We start from the raw sequence: 16,727 nt of genomic DNA, 5'->3' as shown, positions 1-16,727 counted from the left end.
GACGCGGATGGATAAGGCGCTAAAGGGCGATAACGGCTTACGATGACTGAATTGAATTTTATTCTCCTTGAACAAATACGCAAGGATAGGAGCGTCATCAGCGCACCTGTTTGCCTACGTATTTCACCGCTTCGTAACGTACGGCGATACACTCAAAATATGCCGTTCGCATATATTCAGACCCAACAAAGACAACGCCATGTATGACTGAGTCGAGAAAAGGCACGTGTCTTTGAAGACGACTTCATTGAAATCGGGCACGAAGGTTGCAAATAAACGCAGCGGAACATGCGACTCTTAGGCGAGAGAAAACCTAACGCAGCCGCATACAAGTGGCAGCACACGAGATTAGTGATGAGCGAAGAATCGCTCGCCTACCTCACACAGGACCATTGCGTCGGGCCGAAATCAGTCCGGCTGAATAGTCGCCTGCCGTCCCTTCCACTTGTGCTGCACCCGATGGCACCGCAACTCGGCGTCGCCAACGCTGAACTACGCTACAAAAGCACAAAGGAGGCGCGAAACGTGGTGCCAGCGTGCGCCGCTTGCAATGTTTGGGACCGCGATGGCGGCGGACGCAAAAAAAAAAAACGAAAAAAACGCGACAGAGCACGCGACGGCGTTCGGGCAATGGGACGGCCGAGAGTCGAGGGAAAGCGCAGGGGAAGGAAGACGGCGGGAATGTTGAAAGGATGGCGCTACTTCTCGTGTTTGTTTAGGGCGCGAAGTTCGCTATCAAGCAAGCAAGGAGATATCGGCAACCTGTTTCATCGCGTTCGGTGCTGAGCCACGCGAAATCTCGCAGAGGTGATAGTACCACTGAAAATGATCGCTCGAGAACATCACCCCCCGAGTGAAATTTACCGCTGCACCACACGGTACACGCCACCGCGGCTAATCACCTTTGCGAGACCAGTTCCTTGCCGATATCAGCCGCTTGTTTATCCTCATTGGGCCGTCTTGTAGGCCTTACTGGCTCATCGAAGATTCGCTTAGACGAAGTCCCGCAGCGTGTGGGTCTGGATGATTTCCTTTTTTTTTTTTCTGATGAAATCGCACAGACGCGTAGACAAACATTCAGCGCAGCCAGATCGCGAACACGGGTGTTCCTCTGTTTTTTTGTGTGTACCTTTTCCCTGCTTATTGTTGTTCATTTATTGTTGAATACACACATGTAATCACTCACGCAATACATTCAATGGGAAGATTCTAGACCAGTCAACTGCACAGATTCAAGTCAATTTATTTACAAAGTGCAGACCACTTCAAGGCACCGAGATGCCACAGAGCGACCGAACGATACAGAGATGACCGCTAACAGGAGTAAAACACGGCGCGTATATACATGTTACATGAATGATTAGCACTCTTAAATGGCATGGCGAACAACCTCACGACACCGCTACGCTTGGGAGGCAACTTCAGGCAAATGCAGCACAGATAGCTAGGTCACCACGTACACCTTTCAACGGGAATACGGCAGCAACGCATAGCTGTCGACACTGCAATGATCCATTGACTTTTCCGCGACTTCGAGGCACAAGGTCAGTGCGCGCACGATTATTCACCTCGGAGACCAACGTAACATTCTTGACGTTCAGGGAACGTCGCTGCGATCGACTCGAGTGTGAAATGTGATCACCGGCGTGCATCGATAACAGCTCTCAGGGAAGTGCGCAGCCTAATAATAAGCCACAACACATTTCGAACATCGCAACCGCAGAGTGAATTTCGAAAAAGCCGTATTTTGTGACCTGACGGTTGACCAGTCATGTGGTGACAGGGCTACAGGACTGGACGAAAATTCGAAACCTGGAGCCACATTCGACGCCATTCACGTACGCGCTGCTGCATACCTCCTAGCTCGTTAACGATACAGCCAACAACCGCGCACAAAGATAACACTTCAGCAGATGATTGTTTTGCGCTCGATCCCAATTAATCATGCGTGGCGGAAACAAGACGACATGAATTTTGTGCAGATTTACGAATCTCGGGGTCCACACGGAAGCTTAGAGAAAAGAACGCACGGCCACAGGCAACAACTTGTTTTATAATGTTCGTGGTAGTACCTTGCCATGCGTGCTAAACCATGTTCCCGACTCGCAATCCACTTAGGGCACGTGGCCTACTCCTATATTTTTACACAAGCTCAACTTTAAGCACAACTCAGCCGCAGAAAATGTGAAGCGCGCGTGCCCATTACAGTGTGAAGCACCGTCTGCTGTTTGCCACTTTCTTTAGAATGCGTGCATGCTGGATGGTACCTTCACTGTACATCATGCTCAATAACACCCCTAAACGCGCAATCCAAAATTTTTAAGGGTCAACACGATAGCGAGTCAACACGGGCGCAGTAACCGCGAGTTTGACTTGTTCCCAAAAACAAGCTAAGTTAATCACAAAACAAGGTTCCACCTCAAAACATGGTTCAGACTGCACGGCGCCGACATTCAAGAACCGCAGTAAAATGCGGGTAACTAAATATCGTAGCATGCCAAGACATTGGAGAAATACAAACCCACCAGCTCAACAGAAAAGTGCAGGAACTTACGCACATGATGAGTGTAAAAGACTGACAATTTAGCTCCGCAATGATATAGTTCTATGATAGCAGCTCCACAAGCAGTTTCAAACACTATTCAATGAAGGAAGCACTAAAATAAACACACACACACAGAGAAATACACTTCTCATTTGTCCACAAACTAAAACGAAAATAAGACTAAAGTAAGGCCCTAGGCAAAATTGCATACGCTTGACCCAAACACACTACAGGATATTACTCGCGACTATCAACATGACTACGGTGTCAGTACAACACACTTTGTATTACCTTGCATCGAACAAACACACACAGTTTAAGTGATGCAGTATATACAAAAAAATGTAGCACGCTCAGAAACAGGGGATGCTGATTGCGCAAGCTTCAACTATCTGGTTATTCCAAAACTACACTCAACATTGTCTCAGAGTCCCCCTTAACGACTCGGAATAAAGGCCTCAAATATACTTTTTAATCTCGCATACAACTGTTACGTTAATACTGAGTCATCAGAGGAGAAAAATTGGCAACAGGACAGTATTAAACAAATCTTGCAATACAGGCGACATTAAAAAAAGAACGGCACAGTGTCTCGCAAGGCACGATGTCAAACGGGGTGTGAGATTTTCTTCATTTGCAGTAAGCGCCCGCCAGAAAATATGAATGGGGGAATCATGCAGACTTTGAAGCTACACGACGTTGGCTTGTAGTTTCAAAACAGTGCACATCATTTTTCCACCAGTCACCTATGCCCGTAGCACAACTCTTGGGCAGCCACCAGCAAGCATTGAACACTTAACTGCGATAGTGACTCATTGTGAAATTGGTTTTTCCAGTAATGACATGGGTTCTGGGGTGGTCAAGTTATGTGTGCTTCAAGTGCAGGCTGGGGACATGAGGTTGCAGGTAATCTTGGCAAGTGCTGTGGCACATTTAATTATGTTTAGCTGAATTACAGATGCATTGCAATGCCGTTCATGACAACAGACTTTCGCCATGAAAATGTTTTCAAGCCAGGCTCATGCAAATGTAAATACCGGCGGAATGATGTGGCATGCGATTCGACAATTTAGTGAAAATTAAGAAAAATAACTTTCCTAGCACTTATTACAGCACGTCAACGATGAAGTAGTTAGCCTTAAACATTGCATTCGATGTACACAAGAGGCACGTTGTCGTGTAAAAATTTAAAGAACTCTCGAAGCACTGCTGAGCTTTGTATGTGCATTCACAAAAACACAGCGGTAGTGTCCAGTCAAACCCTGTGGAAGACATTAGAAAATGTCTTTGGGAAGTTGAGAGAGAAACGCATTGTTTGTTGTACACTTCACACACTTCACCTGTACCGATGAACGGGCGTCCAGGTTCGTGAAGGTTGCACTGAAGTCCATGCATTTTGACAATCACTTGACCACTTCCACCGTTTCGGTTGTGTCTCACCAAATGTGGAAGGTGGTGCCGTCTAGGCACATAGATGGGAGAACATCGATATAAAACCGCTAAAGATGCAAACGAAAAAGGAGGTTCCCTTTAAGGCATGCGAGTTTCCACAAAATATTTCGAAAGAATTCCTGGTAGGGAACTGAAAACATGACATACTGGCCCACGCGACTCCGTTCAAAACTTCAGTCTGTCTTCATCCCAAGGTAACTGGTATGTATGATGGACAGATCGAAGGGTCGTATATAGAGCCGTAACGCACATTTTACAAGCCTGCTCTGCCAGCTGAGTCCAATAAACGCACAAGCCTCGAACATCAGCGCGCCTTGGTCCCACGGCCACACGTACCAATGGTGGAGCGACAGCAAATGACATGCACAGTTTGCAAGTAGAAGCCGGTACTCTCATTCAATTCGCGACTTGTGGTCTCCCATCGAGTCTAGTCGATGTCGCAGTCGGGTCCCAAGGTGGCCAAGGAGTAGAACCGCTCCTTGTCGCCGCTCCCAACGCTGGTTACATGCTGGAAGCAGCAGGGCAGGGAGATATCGCTCTTGCCAGGCAAAGGCTTGGGCTTGGACGCCCTGTTCTTCTTCTTGAGACTCTTGCTGCTCTTGGGAACAGACAAGCTAATGTTCAGAGGGTCCGAGATGAGTTCCTCGACCTTCTCCCAGAACTCCTGCACGACAGCGGAAGAAAAGTATGTTGTTGGGACAGGTTGGACAGGAATAGTGCAAGGACAGGAATTTGCGAGAATTAGTTGAGCCCATGGGCATCGTACAAGTGCTAGAAGCATTCAAGTGGCTACATTTTCAAGTATACAATTTGTAACAATAAAATGTTTCACACAACTGCGCAGGAAGAGCCACTGAAATTACATGTTGACATTGTGAGAAACGTTGAAGTTATGCATTTTCACTCGTCATAAAGACAACTGTGCAGTGATGACATATGACAATGAGAATCTGGTAGCCAAGATGCTTATGTGCCATGATTAATGCGTGTTGTCTATATTACTGACACACTAAAAAGAGACAATACATAAATGTTTGCCAACTACTCCTTCCAAATACTTCCTACATTCTTTTTGCAAAAAACAATAGTGGTTCGTAATGGATTGCTTGCTTTTCTTTGAATTTCAGGGCAAGACTTTAGCCGTGGTAGGTAGGTGTGACATGATGGATTTCAACACTAGGGTTGTTCTGACACAGTAAAGGTTCTTCAGATATGATACACTTTGGTTCTAGAATAAATGTAGTCCTTTACATGTAGATAATTAACTAGGCACTGTAAAAATTTAGGACTTCAGGTGGAGCAGCTGCAAGAGTTTCATGACTGGTCTTTTTTTCTTGCTTACACCACCTGCTCTGACCTTAACAGTAGGCATATTGTTATAGCACATATGTAATTTAACTCCCTCAGGTGCGAAATATGATGGACTGTCTATAAAGCTGTCATATTCCCCCAACTTCATTCTAAGGCACTTGAAACTTCACTGCAGAAAAGAAAAAGTGGTTGGATAAGGCTTAATGGATAATCTGACGAGCCATCAGAATTACAGAGCAATTATTTATTGTTCAGTCTTATGCTACGTAGTTGCTCCGTAACAATGTCAAAGACAGACTTGAAGCATATGCACAATATTATCATTGGCTGCATGCATTACGAGCAAAAGTTATTCCATCTACTTTGCTGCCAGAATATGCAACGTCCCGCCACATTGCAGTAGTTTCAGCAAGGTGGCCATCTGTAGCACTACAGAGAACCATAGAAAATTAAATCAAAGCACGTTGAGCATGCAGGAGTTGAATTCACCTGAAGTTTACTGCTTTTACTTGTCGCCGCCGCCCCCCCCCCCTCGATAGAACCGGTAAAAACAAGTTGCGTCCACTGATGTGCACACAGCGCCTGAAGGGGCTGGTTGTTGATCGTACAAATTCATTATTCTACCAAAGCCAACTTACCCCGTTTCAGTACAGTTGTACTGACTAGCGAAGGAGTACAGCCGGGCTCAAATGTAACCGAACGTTACCAAGCGAAGGCAGCCGCACACGCACCTGCGCCGCGTCCGGGACGTCGAAGCTGAGGCCGGCCATGCGGCGGTGGTCCGAGGAGAGGTGCATCGTGTGGAAGGTGATGGCCGACTTCTGGTAGCTGCTGAGGTTGTCGATGACGTCCTTCCAGAGGGCGAACCCGGTGCCCCGCTCGGCCAGCACCACGTGCACCATGCGGCGCGTCCTGGCACGCGTCTCGCCCTTGTCCAGGATAAGCACGGGCACGCCCGTGCGCGCCAGCTCCCAGCGGCCGGGCGTGCTGTCCTGGGACACGTCCGTGAAGTACAGGTTGGCCAGGCAGTGGCAGCCGTACACGTACGTCTTGTGGCTCTTGAAGCAGCACTCGACCTGCGCGAAGGGGAATCCCGGGCGTGGGAGGATGTGTCACGTGCTACTCCACTGGCAAGACGAGCCAGTGGCGTAAATAGAAGAAAAGCTATTTGAAAACACAGTGGGGTTATGTCACACTAGATTCGCAGTTGCGATTACATGTTAAAATTTTAAATTTACGCATCTCGCGCCTACGGTAATCTGAGAAGCTGAAAGCGAGAAAAGACGCGGAGACAATTGAGTGGCGACGCCATCTTGAAACTTCCACATCCCCACGTGACGTCGCCGATTCTGACATCGCCTGTTTAGTGCGATAATTAATTGCTTAAAAACGATTTGAGGGTCTGGTTGCACAAGAATGTGCATGCAAAGACTCCACATCGTGGTAACTATCGTTAACTTGGCGAGGTATGTAGCGAGTATTGCGCCACCAGTGGCAGTCGTTGGCCCGGGTTGACCCCACTTGATCAAAGCGAAACTAAAGGCAAATATTAGGTGAAGCTAAGGTGATAGATCAATGCTCGAGGGCGCCTAAGACGTCAGTACTATTGCGAACAAAGTTTAAGTAATCGAGAAGTTGAGGTAAATTCAGGAGACGATTTGTGACTCGCCAGGGACATCCAAGTGCTAACCCGCTGACGAAGGCACTCCTCATTTTCTTTCTGCCGCAAGTACAGAACTTCTCGTAATAAAAAAAATTACATTGCATTATAAGACTATTTACTATTTGTAAGAGCAAAATTCTATTTGTCCAGTAGTATTTTATGTTTAGCAAAAGTAACTCGTTGACTTTGCCCTTGACAACGACGCGGGCGGTAGACAGGTTTCGCTTTCGCTCGGCGCTGCACCATCCGCGCCTTCGCGTTCCAGTAGTTTCGTTATCGTGTAGTGCTGCGCTGGTTTTGTTGGCTCGCGAGATTCTCACAAAATGCAAGTAGGAGATATGTACACGTCTATATGATGTCGCGGGACGCCCCAACGGTCCACGCCACTAGAGCAAAAACAGCTGCAGTGGCGAAGCTAACGATATATGTCTTGGCTCGGTTTCTCCACGGCCATGCGTTCCCGTTTTGCACAAAAAAAAAAAAACAAAGTAGCGCCGTCTGTCGGACGGCATGCAACGTCACCACCTCCCCGTTCGGGGCGGTTGATTTGATTTGCACCAAAGCTATTCGCAACCTTCAGATGCGATCTTCTGTTAAACGAAGTCGTTTTTTGGCACGGAACAAGCGCAGCAAGGTTTCTGGAATTGTATTTGAACAGTCCACGTTGACTTAGCATTTGTCTTTAGTTTCCCTTTAAGGGGTAGGTGCCACAGTAATCCGCAAGTCGGCACAAACTGTTTCTTTGCTGAGCAAGAACGGCTGAAATGAGTGGGAATACTCACGAATTCGGCCTCGCAAGTTACGCGAGGAATTCAAAAAAGTATGAACATTCTTCCCAACTGTTCAATTAGAACTAACCACCAGCACATCCAAACAAAAATCACCAGAACGCCATGCTACGAGACTGCGCTTCGTGTGCTAACAGCGGCGACCTGGAGCGCTTTTTTTTTCCTTCGTGCCACTACCGTAGTTATTCACAGTTCGTTAGATTAAAGTAATATTCAATAGTCTGGCAAGACAACGAGAATTTGACTGGCAGTCCGCACCTAGAACCTGTGCAACCGCGTGTTTATCGACCCCAGTTAGTCACCGGGGACCCTGATCATGAGAAGGACATTTGCAGGAAGAATGAAAAATGGGTTTGTGCGTACACGGCAAGCACCACCAAGTCATAACCATCAGCTTATGGTTGTCAACAGTCAGTGCATTCTACCGGTGCTACCATATGGGGCAGAACCTTGCAGGTTAACAAAGCTCAAGAACAAGTTGAGGACCGCGCAAACAGCGAACGATAGGCAACGTTAAAGGACATTTGTTAATGGCATAAAATAATAACAAGAAAAACCGGGGCCGCACACGTGAAGGTGCAAAAAGATAGAAAGGATGCGTAGAAAAAAAATCTTAAGTTTTACGTGCCGAAACCGCGATTTCAATATGAGACACGCCGTAGTGAGGGAGCATGGATTAATTTCGACCACCTGGGGTTCTTTAACGAGCACCCAATGCAAGGTACACGGGCGCTTTTGCAATTCACCCTATCGAAATGCCGCCGCCGCGCCCGGCATTCGATCCCGCGCCCTCGGGCTTATGGTAGCGCAACGCCTTAGCCACTACGCCACCACGCGGGTGGGATGCGTAGAAAAGCAGGGAGATTCACTAGAGGTAGTTTCGGTTGGCTACCCTGCAAGGGGGAAGGAGTAGGGGGTAAAAAGAGGAAGAGAGCGGAAGGGGAGAGACAGAAAGAGACGAGTACAAACTGCGTACACTATAGAGCGGTAGCTGGCTGCGTTCTGAAAGTCTATCGTGAAGGCGTGCAGACCGCAGAAACCATAGTGGCGCGAATAAAGTCTTCTGCGCGAAGTTGCTTTGGCAGCACTGGCTTAGAACGGCTGCACAGTTGTTAAGGTACGAGAATACAGCGGTGTGGGTGGGTTGGGAGAGCGAACGGGGGTAGCCGACGACCAGACTGCACGCGCCAGCATCGACGAGCTGCGCCCGCAGGCGGCGTACCTGGTCCACTTCGACTTCGGTGAGCCTGCCGGAGTCCTCGGGGTCCTTGCTCAGCGCACCCACGGTGTCGTACTTGGTGGTGATCTTCTCGATGCCCATCTTGAGCGAGTTCTTGACGATGTCCGACGAGCAGTAGATGACGGCCTCGCTGCCGGCCATCGTCGCCGTCGCCTCACCCTCGTACCGTCCACGCACCGTCACGTACGGTCGTCAACGGTTCAGAAACGGTGTACGGCTCAGCGTGCCGTCTGCAATGGCAGCATCGAAGCCTGCGGCAGAAATAAGACCAGAGCGTGCTTCAGCGACCCGTGGGCAGTGATTTATGCTAATCAGACGAAAACAGCTCTACTACGCGCAACGAGACAAGGGCGAGCACGCAGACACTGCACTGCCGAACAACTGTGTGAATGCACCGACACGACTTTCCTTTCTACGGAGATAAAGAACAAGGCTAGGCACGTCACTTGGCCCCCAAAAAAAGCACAAGAAAGAAACGCACTCGTGGCATTTTCATCACACACACATCTCAATGCTTTCATCTTATTGACGTACTGTCCTGACAGTCTATCCTCGTTAATTCATGCTAAAGCAAGTCGTAGAAATGTCACAATCGTGAAGAACGAAGTCTTGTCTAATCATTTGCGCAACAACTTTCTTCTGAATTCAGTGAAAACAATCTGTTTGTTTCCCTGTCTTTCAAAGCCTGAGCGATTAGGTAATGAGACCAAGTGAACAGAAATCTCAAGACGCGAATTGGGCGCCAGAAAACTGCCGTTTCTAAACGCTTGCACAAGAAAGCGTACACAGATTATGCAATGGTCAACTTCGTTATATAAGCACAAACGTGGCTCGCTCTGACGCAAAAACAAATGAAGGAAAACGGGATTCTATGAGCAACTGACTGCGAGGACCATTCGGAATAAATGTGGTGCATGTTATGCTGCAATGAAGGATACGTGTACATTAACTTGTGCTGCAACTTCACTATATATATATATATATATATATATATATATATATATATATATATATATATATATATATATATATATATATATATATATATATACACGCCAAATGTATATGGAAGGGTGAGAATAATTGCGCAGAACGTGATAGCATTATGCAGCCTTTCCGCTGGTTGTCGCAAACAGCCATTACGTTTTCACACGCACACTACGCCATCAGCATGAATACTACTTCTCAACTTCCTTTCAAACTCAGCCCCACGTCGACGGCCGCAGCAACGCCTAGCATAACTTCATGCGCAGCACGAGTAGAGTATCGCTGAGAGCACAAGAAATAAACATCGATTTATGCCGCGGTCGTTTCACTGAAGACTGAACAACTATGGTGTACTGAACACGTTAGTCACCACACGCGAGACGGTTTGGCTCTCGGGAAAGGTGTCAATTTGCAGTCACCTATTTCCCACATATTTTCTATCTGGCTGTTCAGCACAGCGGCGACCTATTTTCGTGTAAGTAATCGCGGTTTTCACAATAATGTTGCGCTAATGGAAGCTACAAATGGTGTCGGTCAATCAGGAACATCGCACTAATGGACGTGAGGCTCTGCGTCGCAGCAGCCTCTCTTTGACAAAGAAAATGAGGCATGCCAACTGTCACTCAATCTAAAGCCTTAAGCGACACGCAAAGCCACCGAAGTTGCGTAACTCGCCGAAGACGACGCCACGAATTCTCGCACGTAGCGAACACTGTACCGAGTGTGTGTCTTCTTGTGAGGCAGACGGCGTTGAAATATTCGGGGCAGCGCGAAATGAGCACCAGACAAAGTCCAATGTACACACGACCTGTTCACACACGAGTGTGTGTGTGTGCGCGCGCGCGTGTGTGTGTGTGTATGTGTGTGCGCGCGCGCGCGTGTGTGTGTGTGTGTGTGTGTGTGTGTGCGCGCGCGCGCGCGCGCGCGCGTGTGCGTGTGTGTGTGTGTGTGCGTGTGCGTGTGCGCGTGTGCGCGTGTGCGCGTGTGCGTGTGCGCGTGTGCGTGCGTGTGCGTGTGCGCGTGCGTGCGTGTGCGTGTGCGCGTGTGCGCGCGTGTGTGCGCACGTGTGCGTGTGCGCGTGTGCGTGTGCGCGTGTGTGTGTGCGCGTGTGCGTGTGCGCGTGTGCAAATGTGTTTGTTTATGCGCCGAAATCATTCTGTTACCTGGGTCGTGACGATGACGAAACGTAACAATGTTGACGGACGTGGTGCTGACTTTAGAGACGAAGGGCGTGAAAAATTAAAACTGGCTTTGGTGATGCATAGCAGACGGGGACGAGAGCGGTGTCACACGGGTGTGGCGCCACCATTTCCTCTACTCATCTCTAGGGCTCGCCATTACCCTTTTCATACACGTGGAAGCAACTGGTACAGTTCTAGACTTTACTCTCCGACGGTGACTGGAGCTTCGACCGATAGCTGATTTGTTAACTCAGAGCGCCAGGTCGTGCGAGGAAGCTCGCCAAGATCGCGTCGCAATGAATTGCGAGGCCGCTTTCGTGTGCACACAAGCGTACCAGTCAAGAATGTAGATTCTACATCGGCCAAGCAGCACGTCAACTCTTGGCGGCGGATGGCGACCATCGTCCGGTGCTCGCAGGTCCAAACGGCCCTGCGCCCATCATCCCTGCGCCGAAATATTGGAACACCTCGCAACTGATTACGGATTTCCGCCAGGTACATACGTCGACGTATTATCTCCGTTCTCCCTTCTGAGGAAAGCCAAACGGTTCAGACAGGTCACAGAATGATTCTCAAGCATTTGTGTGGCTACATACAGCGCCTGCGCAAGAAGGGAGCCCACTGTTTTACGATTTTTTTTTTTCTTTTTTTTTTCTCTTTGATAGAGGCTGATAGAAGCTGCGCGTCCTGACTGCACTGAGGACCGGAGCCGGGAATGCGATCGTAATTCGATCAAGGAACAGCAAGCCGGGGCCAACCTATCGCACTTTCCAAAAGAGAATGTCGCAAAAAGGAAAGAGGCGGCGATGACGCAGCGAAATGAAATGCTCGCAACGAACGCGTCGTACTCGCTTGCACCTTGGGATCGTCCCCGTCTTTCCAAATCACCTTACGGCATCCGCAGGCGTGTTCGAGGCACATAACGTGGTGCTCGTTCTTCGCCTATGGCAGCACTGGCACTCGCTTCATAAATTGTGTGCCCGTGGTTGTCGGGACAGCGAGAAATAAACGCATTAAGGGTTCGAAGAAGAAGATGACGCCGAATGCGTTTAGCGAACGATCGGACCGAAAGGTTGGTTACCCATTCTTTTTTCGGTGGCCTTTGACATCGCATTCTGGGAGTGCGCTCCAATGACACAGCCTTCTCGTTCACTTGGGAGAAAAAGCACGGCGCCTGTTAAATTACGCGAAGCCATTAGCACTCAGTAGTTGAAGGGACTGTGTAAAAGATGCGTATGCCGTGTTTGCTGAAAGCATTGAATTTTCCTCGCTACGTTTTGGTATCAGCAGTCTGCAGTCCGCGTTCCTGTTCCTCGTGATCAATATATGGGTGTCTTATCTGCTACATTAGAGGAAGAGATACGAAATACGACGAGGATGGAGAAACAAAAAAAGAACGGCGACGGCCCGGTTAACAGACAGAAAGGGAGGCAGGCCCTCCCAAGGCGTAGCCGGCCCAGACAACACAGGGGGAAGGGGTCAGAGTTCACCGAGGCAACGAAGGGGGCCGCCGCTCTTCCCAGGAAAAAAATATATATATATACAGGCGGCGGGGTCGTGGAAATAACTTGTGGGAGAGCACGCCCCGGGCGTGACTGTGGAACGCCGACGGGTCGCAGCCGCGCGGTCAACAAAGAAGGAATAAAAACTGGCGCGTCGTAAACAAGACAAATGGATGGAGCGGAATCCCAGGGATTTGTCTCTCTTCCGCTGGAATGCGGAGCTCCCATTTTCCTCGGTCTTTTTTTTTTTGTTTGTTTGTTTGTTTGTTTATTATTACGAGAAGATTGCAGCGCTTTGCCCACGGTCTGAGCTGTCCCTTGTATGCTGGCCCGGTTAACAACCAAAACGGGTATTCTCTAAAGTTCATTCATAAGAGATAAGAGCCGCACGCTACTATATGTGTTTGCGACTATATAAAAAAAAAAAAACCTCTTAGCTCGCCTCACATTTCGCGCTGACATTACAAAATTGCTGCAATAATTTCGCTACGAAATTATTGCAGTAAAGGAAGGAAAATTTTATTGCGGCGTTTCCCCGTACCGAAACTGTACAGCGGGTTATAAGCTAAAGGCAACGGTTTTTTTTTTTTCCTTTCTGAGTTGCACTGGAATGTGGACGCCGTTGCCGATTGCCGAACCCGCGACCTCGTTCTCAGCATAACACCTTAGCCACTGAGCCACCATGTCGGGTTGAAAAAATGCTTGATTGCATTTCTTTTTTCATTAACTGTTCTTTCACAATATTCATGCTGAAATGTGAAAACATTTCAGAATTATTTTTCTCACAAAAGTGAACGAAAAAGAGTCCCTCCACTCTTCGCCGTCCAGTACACTGCTGTTAAAAAAGAAAGATCGGCAAACCAGCGAACGGAACCAATATGCTAAATATATAACGATTTTATTAGTCAGCACTGTTTTTATCTGCTGACGACTTCATTTCTCATCTGTATTTTTTCCTGCTTCTTGATAAACACACTTCGTTTCTGTTTCCCCAAGACCGCATGCTGTGAGCTTCCAGTCAAGAAAATCGATGGCTGCGGCCTTATGACCCTGAACTCTTGTAGGGACTCGCGTTGCCAATAACGCCTCCCTCTACCTCTCTCGTCTTTTCATCTTATATCTGTCTCTTTACAGAACTTCCCGAAGCATTTCTCGGAACACGACTTCAAAACCGTACAATAAAACAAGCGCTCAGCCTGGCGGGTCGCACAGACCATACATCTCGAGTTGATTGTACAGCTTTCGAAAGGCGAAATCAGAACCCTCGAAATATCCCCAATAAAAGAGAAAGAAACGCAAATTTTTTAACAGCAATCTGGCCCACCAGTGGGTGGGATTACCTGGCGTCTGTGCCGACACGCATCGAAACTTGCACAACGCCGCAAGTAACACCGCCCCGTCTTCAAACATAAGAGCTCACGGTCCGCCGTAAGTTCGAACGAAGATGCTCGCGCATGTAAACGCGCCGTTCGGGGTGACGTGCTAGCGAGCGTGACGGGCCACGTGTCAGAGATATGAATAAATTAGCGGTAATTGAGACGGGGGAGGGGGGGAGGCTCGGTGTGGTGATGCACATTCTTTAAGCCGGAGTGTGCAGAAGCTGGAATTCGAATGTCCTGTGCGAAAACGATGAGTACGAACCCCGAAGACACACACATGCAAGACTGCGTTATTTCACCCCACACTCATGTTATTGTTATTATTATACCTTGATTTTCACAAGTTGAAGTCCCAGAAATCCCACTTCAGTGTTCTCAGCAACAAACGCGAAGGTGCACGGTATACGGTTGGCCCGCATACACGGTGTGTCACAGTTTTGGGCGAGCAACCGCGGCGCACAGAACTGGGACTATGTCTCAAGAAACACGGTATTCCGAGAGCCAAAAGCGTTCGGTGCCACATGCCCTACACACAGCCGGGTGCCGCACAGCTCCCGGTTCCCTTATACCGCGCTCGCTCGGTCCCGGAATCGAGGATGCCGCCCCCTCCCAACTCGCGCAAGCATGCGGCTCAGTTTGTTTTCGCTGTTCCGCACGAACCGACAGTTATTCGCACTTGAGCGCCCCGCCGCCGCCGCTGCTGGCTCGGCGCTCCTGTTCCGCGTGTATACTGTATACCGGAGGTCATAGAGAACGCGCTTATGCGTGTGGGCATACGTACGGTGAGATCGCGCAGGTTGTGCAGGGCGGTCAAGCGTGGCGGTTCGGGGGCGGACGCGAGTGCAAGCCGCGTCCGTTTTGGTTCACCGCTGCCCATTCATGGCATTCATGGTTCGTGCACGAGGCGGCAGCGAAAAGCGCACAGGCTGCCGAAAGCGTTCGTGTGGGTCGCTTCAGCTCGCGTATCTGAACGTCCGGCCGTAGCCCAGCGACAGAAGTACCGTCTCGCTCCGCAGCGCAGTTCTTGGTGCGCGACGCTTGCTACGGTATACCCTATACTTCATATATAGGGAACACAGTAGCAGGGTATACCGTATCAGGGTAGGGCATACTGTAACAGAGTATATGGTATACCGTAGCATGTATATAGTAGTGAATTTTAGTGCGTCCGGTTATTCCGGCAAGTGCGGGCGGTTTGCCGGATGAGCGGGGGCGTAAATGTAAGCGGCCAGATTGGTGGCGCCAGCTAGTGGTGCACAGCTCAACCACCTAAACACATAGCCAATTACTATATTCTAAGCTGGGGTGTAAGTTTTCGACAGCGGCGTAATTCTGAACGCAACGCCGCTGCCGGAAATTTGCACCAGCAGCGAAGCAGGATATAGTGGGTTACTGCAATTTTAGCTATGTGTTTGTCTGGTTGAGCTCTACAACACCAGGCGGCTGAACCGCTCCGGCTGCTCACTTTTACGCCCCCGACCATCCGGTAATCCGCCCAAACCGCTCTCGTTTGCCGGAATAGAGGACACGCTAAAAGTCTCTAGTAAAACGATTTTGCGTGAACGCAATGTTACGCAGAATCGCGCGTTATTTGTTCATTTATGCGCTTCCAGCATGGGACGTGCTATGTTTTGGTCGTTAGCGCTGCGCTGTGGCCGCTGGTAGCTGAAACGTGTCCCTCCCGTTCGTGCCAAAACATACCACTCGGTTTCACAGATGAAATAGACCAACTGCCACAATTGTACCGTACGCTTTCTTTCTCCCAGTAAAAGAACGCGAGAACCTTCAAGGACAGCGCCGAAACACCTGATCTCAGCGCAGGACAATCGAAAGTTTATTCTAATGTTCCTTCCATACGAAAGTTCTCACCACAACTTTGCGTGCGATGCGCCACACATTCCAACCCCAGTCATTTGCGTCGTCCCCTAAATGGGCCCACTCAAGGGCAGCCTTCAAACCGGGTGTCTTCTATTTACAAGCTGCAGGTATTATGGAGAACTGCAGAAGACCCGCAGCCTCTACTCTACATGTTGGGCGTATGGAATTCTAATACTATAACCACTTCGAGAGATGGAGAGAGAGAGAGAGAGTACAGAAGAAGAAATCGCGCGGGAATATAATGCGTATAGGCGTGGGTGATGAGCGACGGTTGCAGGCACGTCCCTTGCAGATGAAGGAGAAAAAAATGGCCTCGCGCGATTCGGCTCATGTATACCGCGGCTGCAGAGGCGTTGTTGTTGCTGTAAACGACCATGTTATGCTTGCCTCTGCTATTCGAGGCCGGGAGGGCGGATTCGCTGCAGCTATTGTGTCTACAGTCGCCGCGTTCATCCCGGTCGGTCCCTGTATAGCGCCTCCATGTGTGAATAGTGGCTGAAGGTGTTATACACCGGCGCAGTGTTCGCCTATGATGTAATGATTTCTTGTTTTTTAAAAATGGGGGAGGGGGGGGAGTAGACAAAGCGCCTGTTTTTGTTTAACTTGCCCCCGTACTGGTAGCTCAGATGTACAACCTCACCAACCAGACCAAATTCTCCCTCATTTGACGCCTTGCACCATCGCATCAGGCTTATCCGCCCCACCTAGATTTCCTAGGTGCCGGGACAGGGACAGACCAGCCTGCAGACTAAGAGACGTCCACAAGACAGCTCTGCACTTTCTTCAAGAAGGAACGACTGC

At 49.1% G+C, this 16,727-nt stretch overlaps 1 protein-coding gene across 4 annotated transcripts in view; it reads right to left on the bottom strand.

Moving 5' to 3' along the window:
* Window positions 1–1,223: 1,223 nt before the first annotated feature.
* The window catches only part of MESR3 (misexpression suppressor of ras 3), a 212,085-nt gene continuing 196,581 nt past the window's right edge, over window positions 1,224–16,727 (bottom strand). For all 4 annotated transcript variants that reach the window (XM_075674339.1, XM_075674340.1, XM_075674338.1 and 1 more), the window contains 3 exons: window positions 8,982–9,250; window positions 6,040–6,384; window positions 1,224–4,661 (listed from right to left, as the gene is read on the bottom strand). In XM_075674339.1, coding sequence (XP_075530454.1) covers window positions 4,425–4,661; window positions 6,040–6,384; window positions 8,982–9,140 — 741 coding nt within the window. In that variant the 5' untranslated portion in view covers window positions 9,141–9,250 and the 3' untranslated portion in view covers window positions 1,224–4,424. The remainder of the gene's footprint in view (window positions 4,662–6,039; window positions 6,385–8,981; window positions 9,251–16,727) is intronic.

Source organism: Dermacentor variabilis, chromosome 11 (genome assembly GCF_050947875.1).
Source record: "Dermacentor variabilis isolate Ectoservices chromosome 11, ASM5094787v1, whole genome shotgun sequence".
Lineage (NCBI taxonomy): Eukaryota > Metazoa > Arthropoda > Arachnida > Ixodida > Ixodidae > Dermacentor > Dermacentor variabilis.
This window is presented reverse-complemented; position numbering and strand designations above follow the sequence as displayed.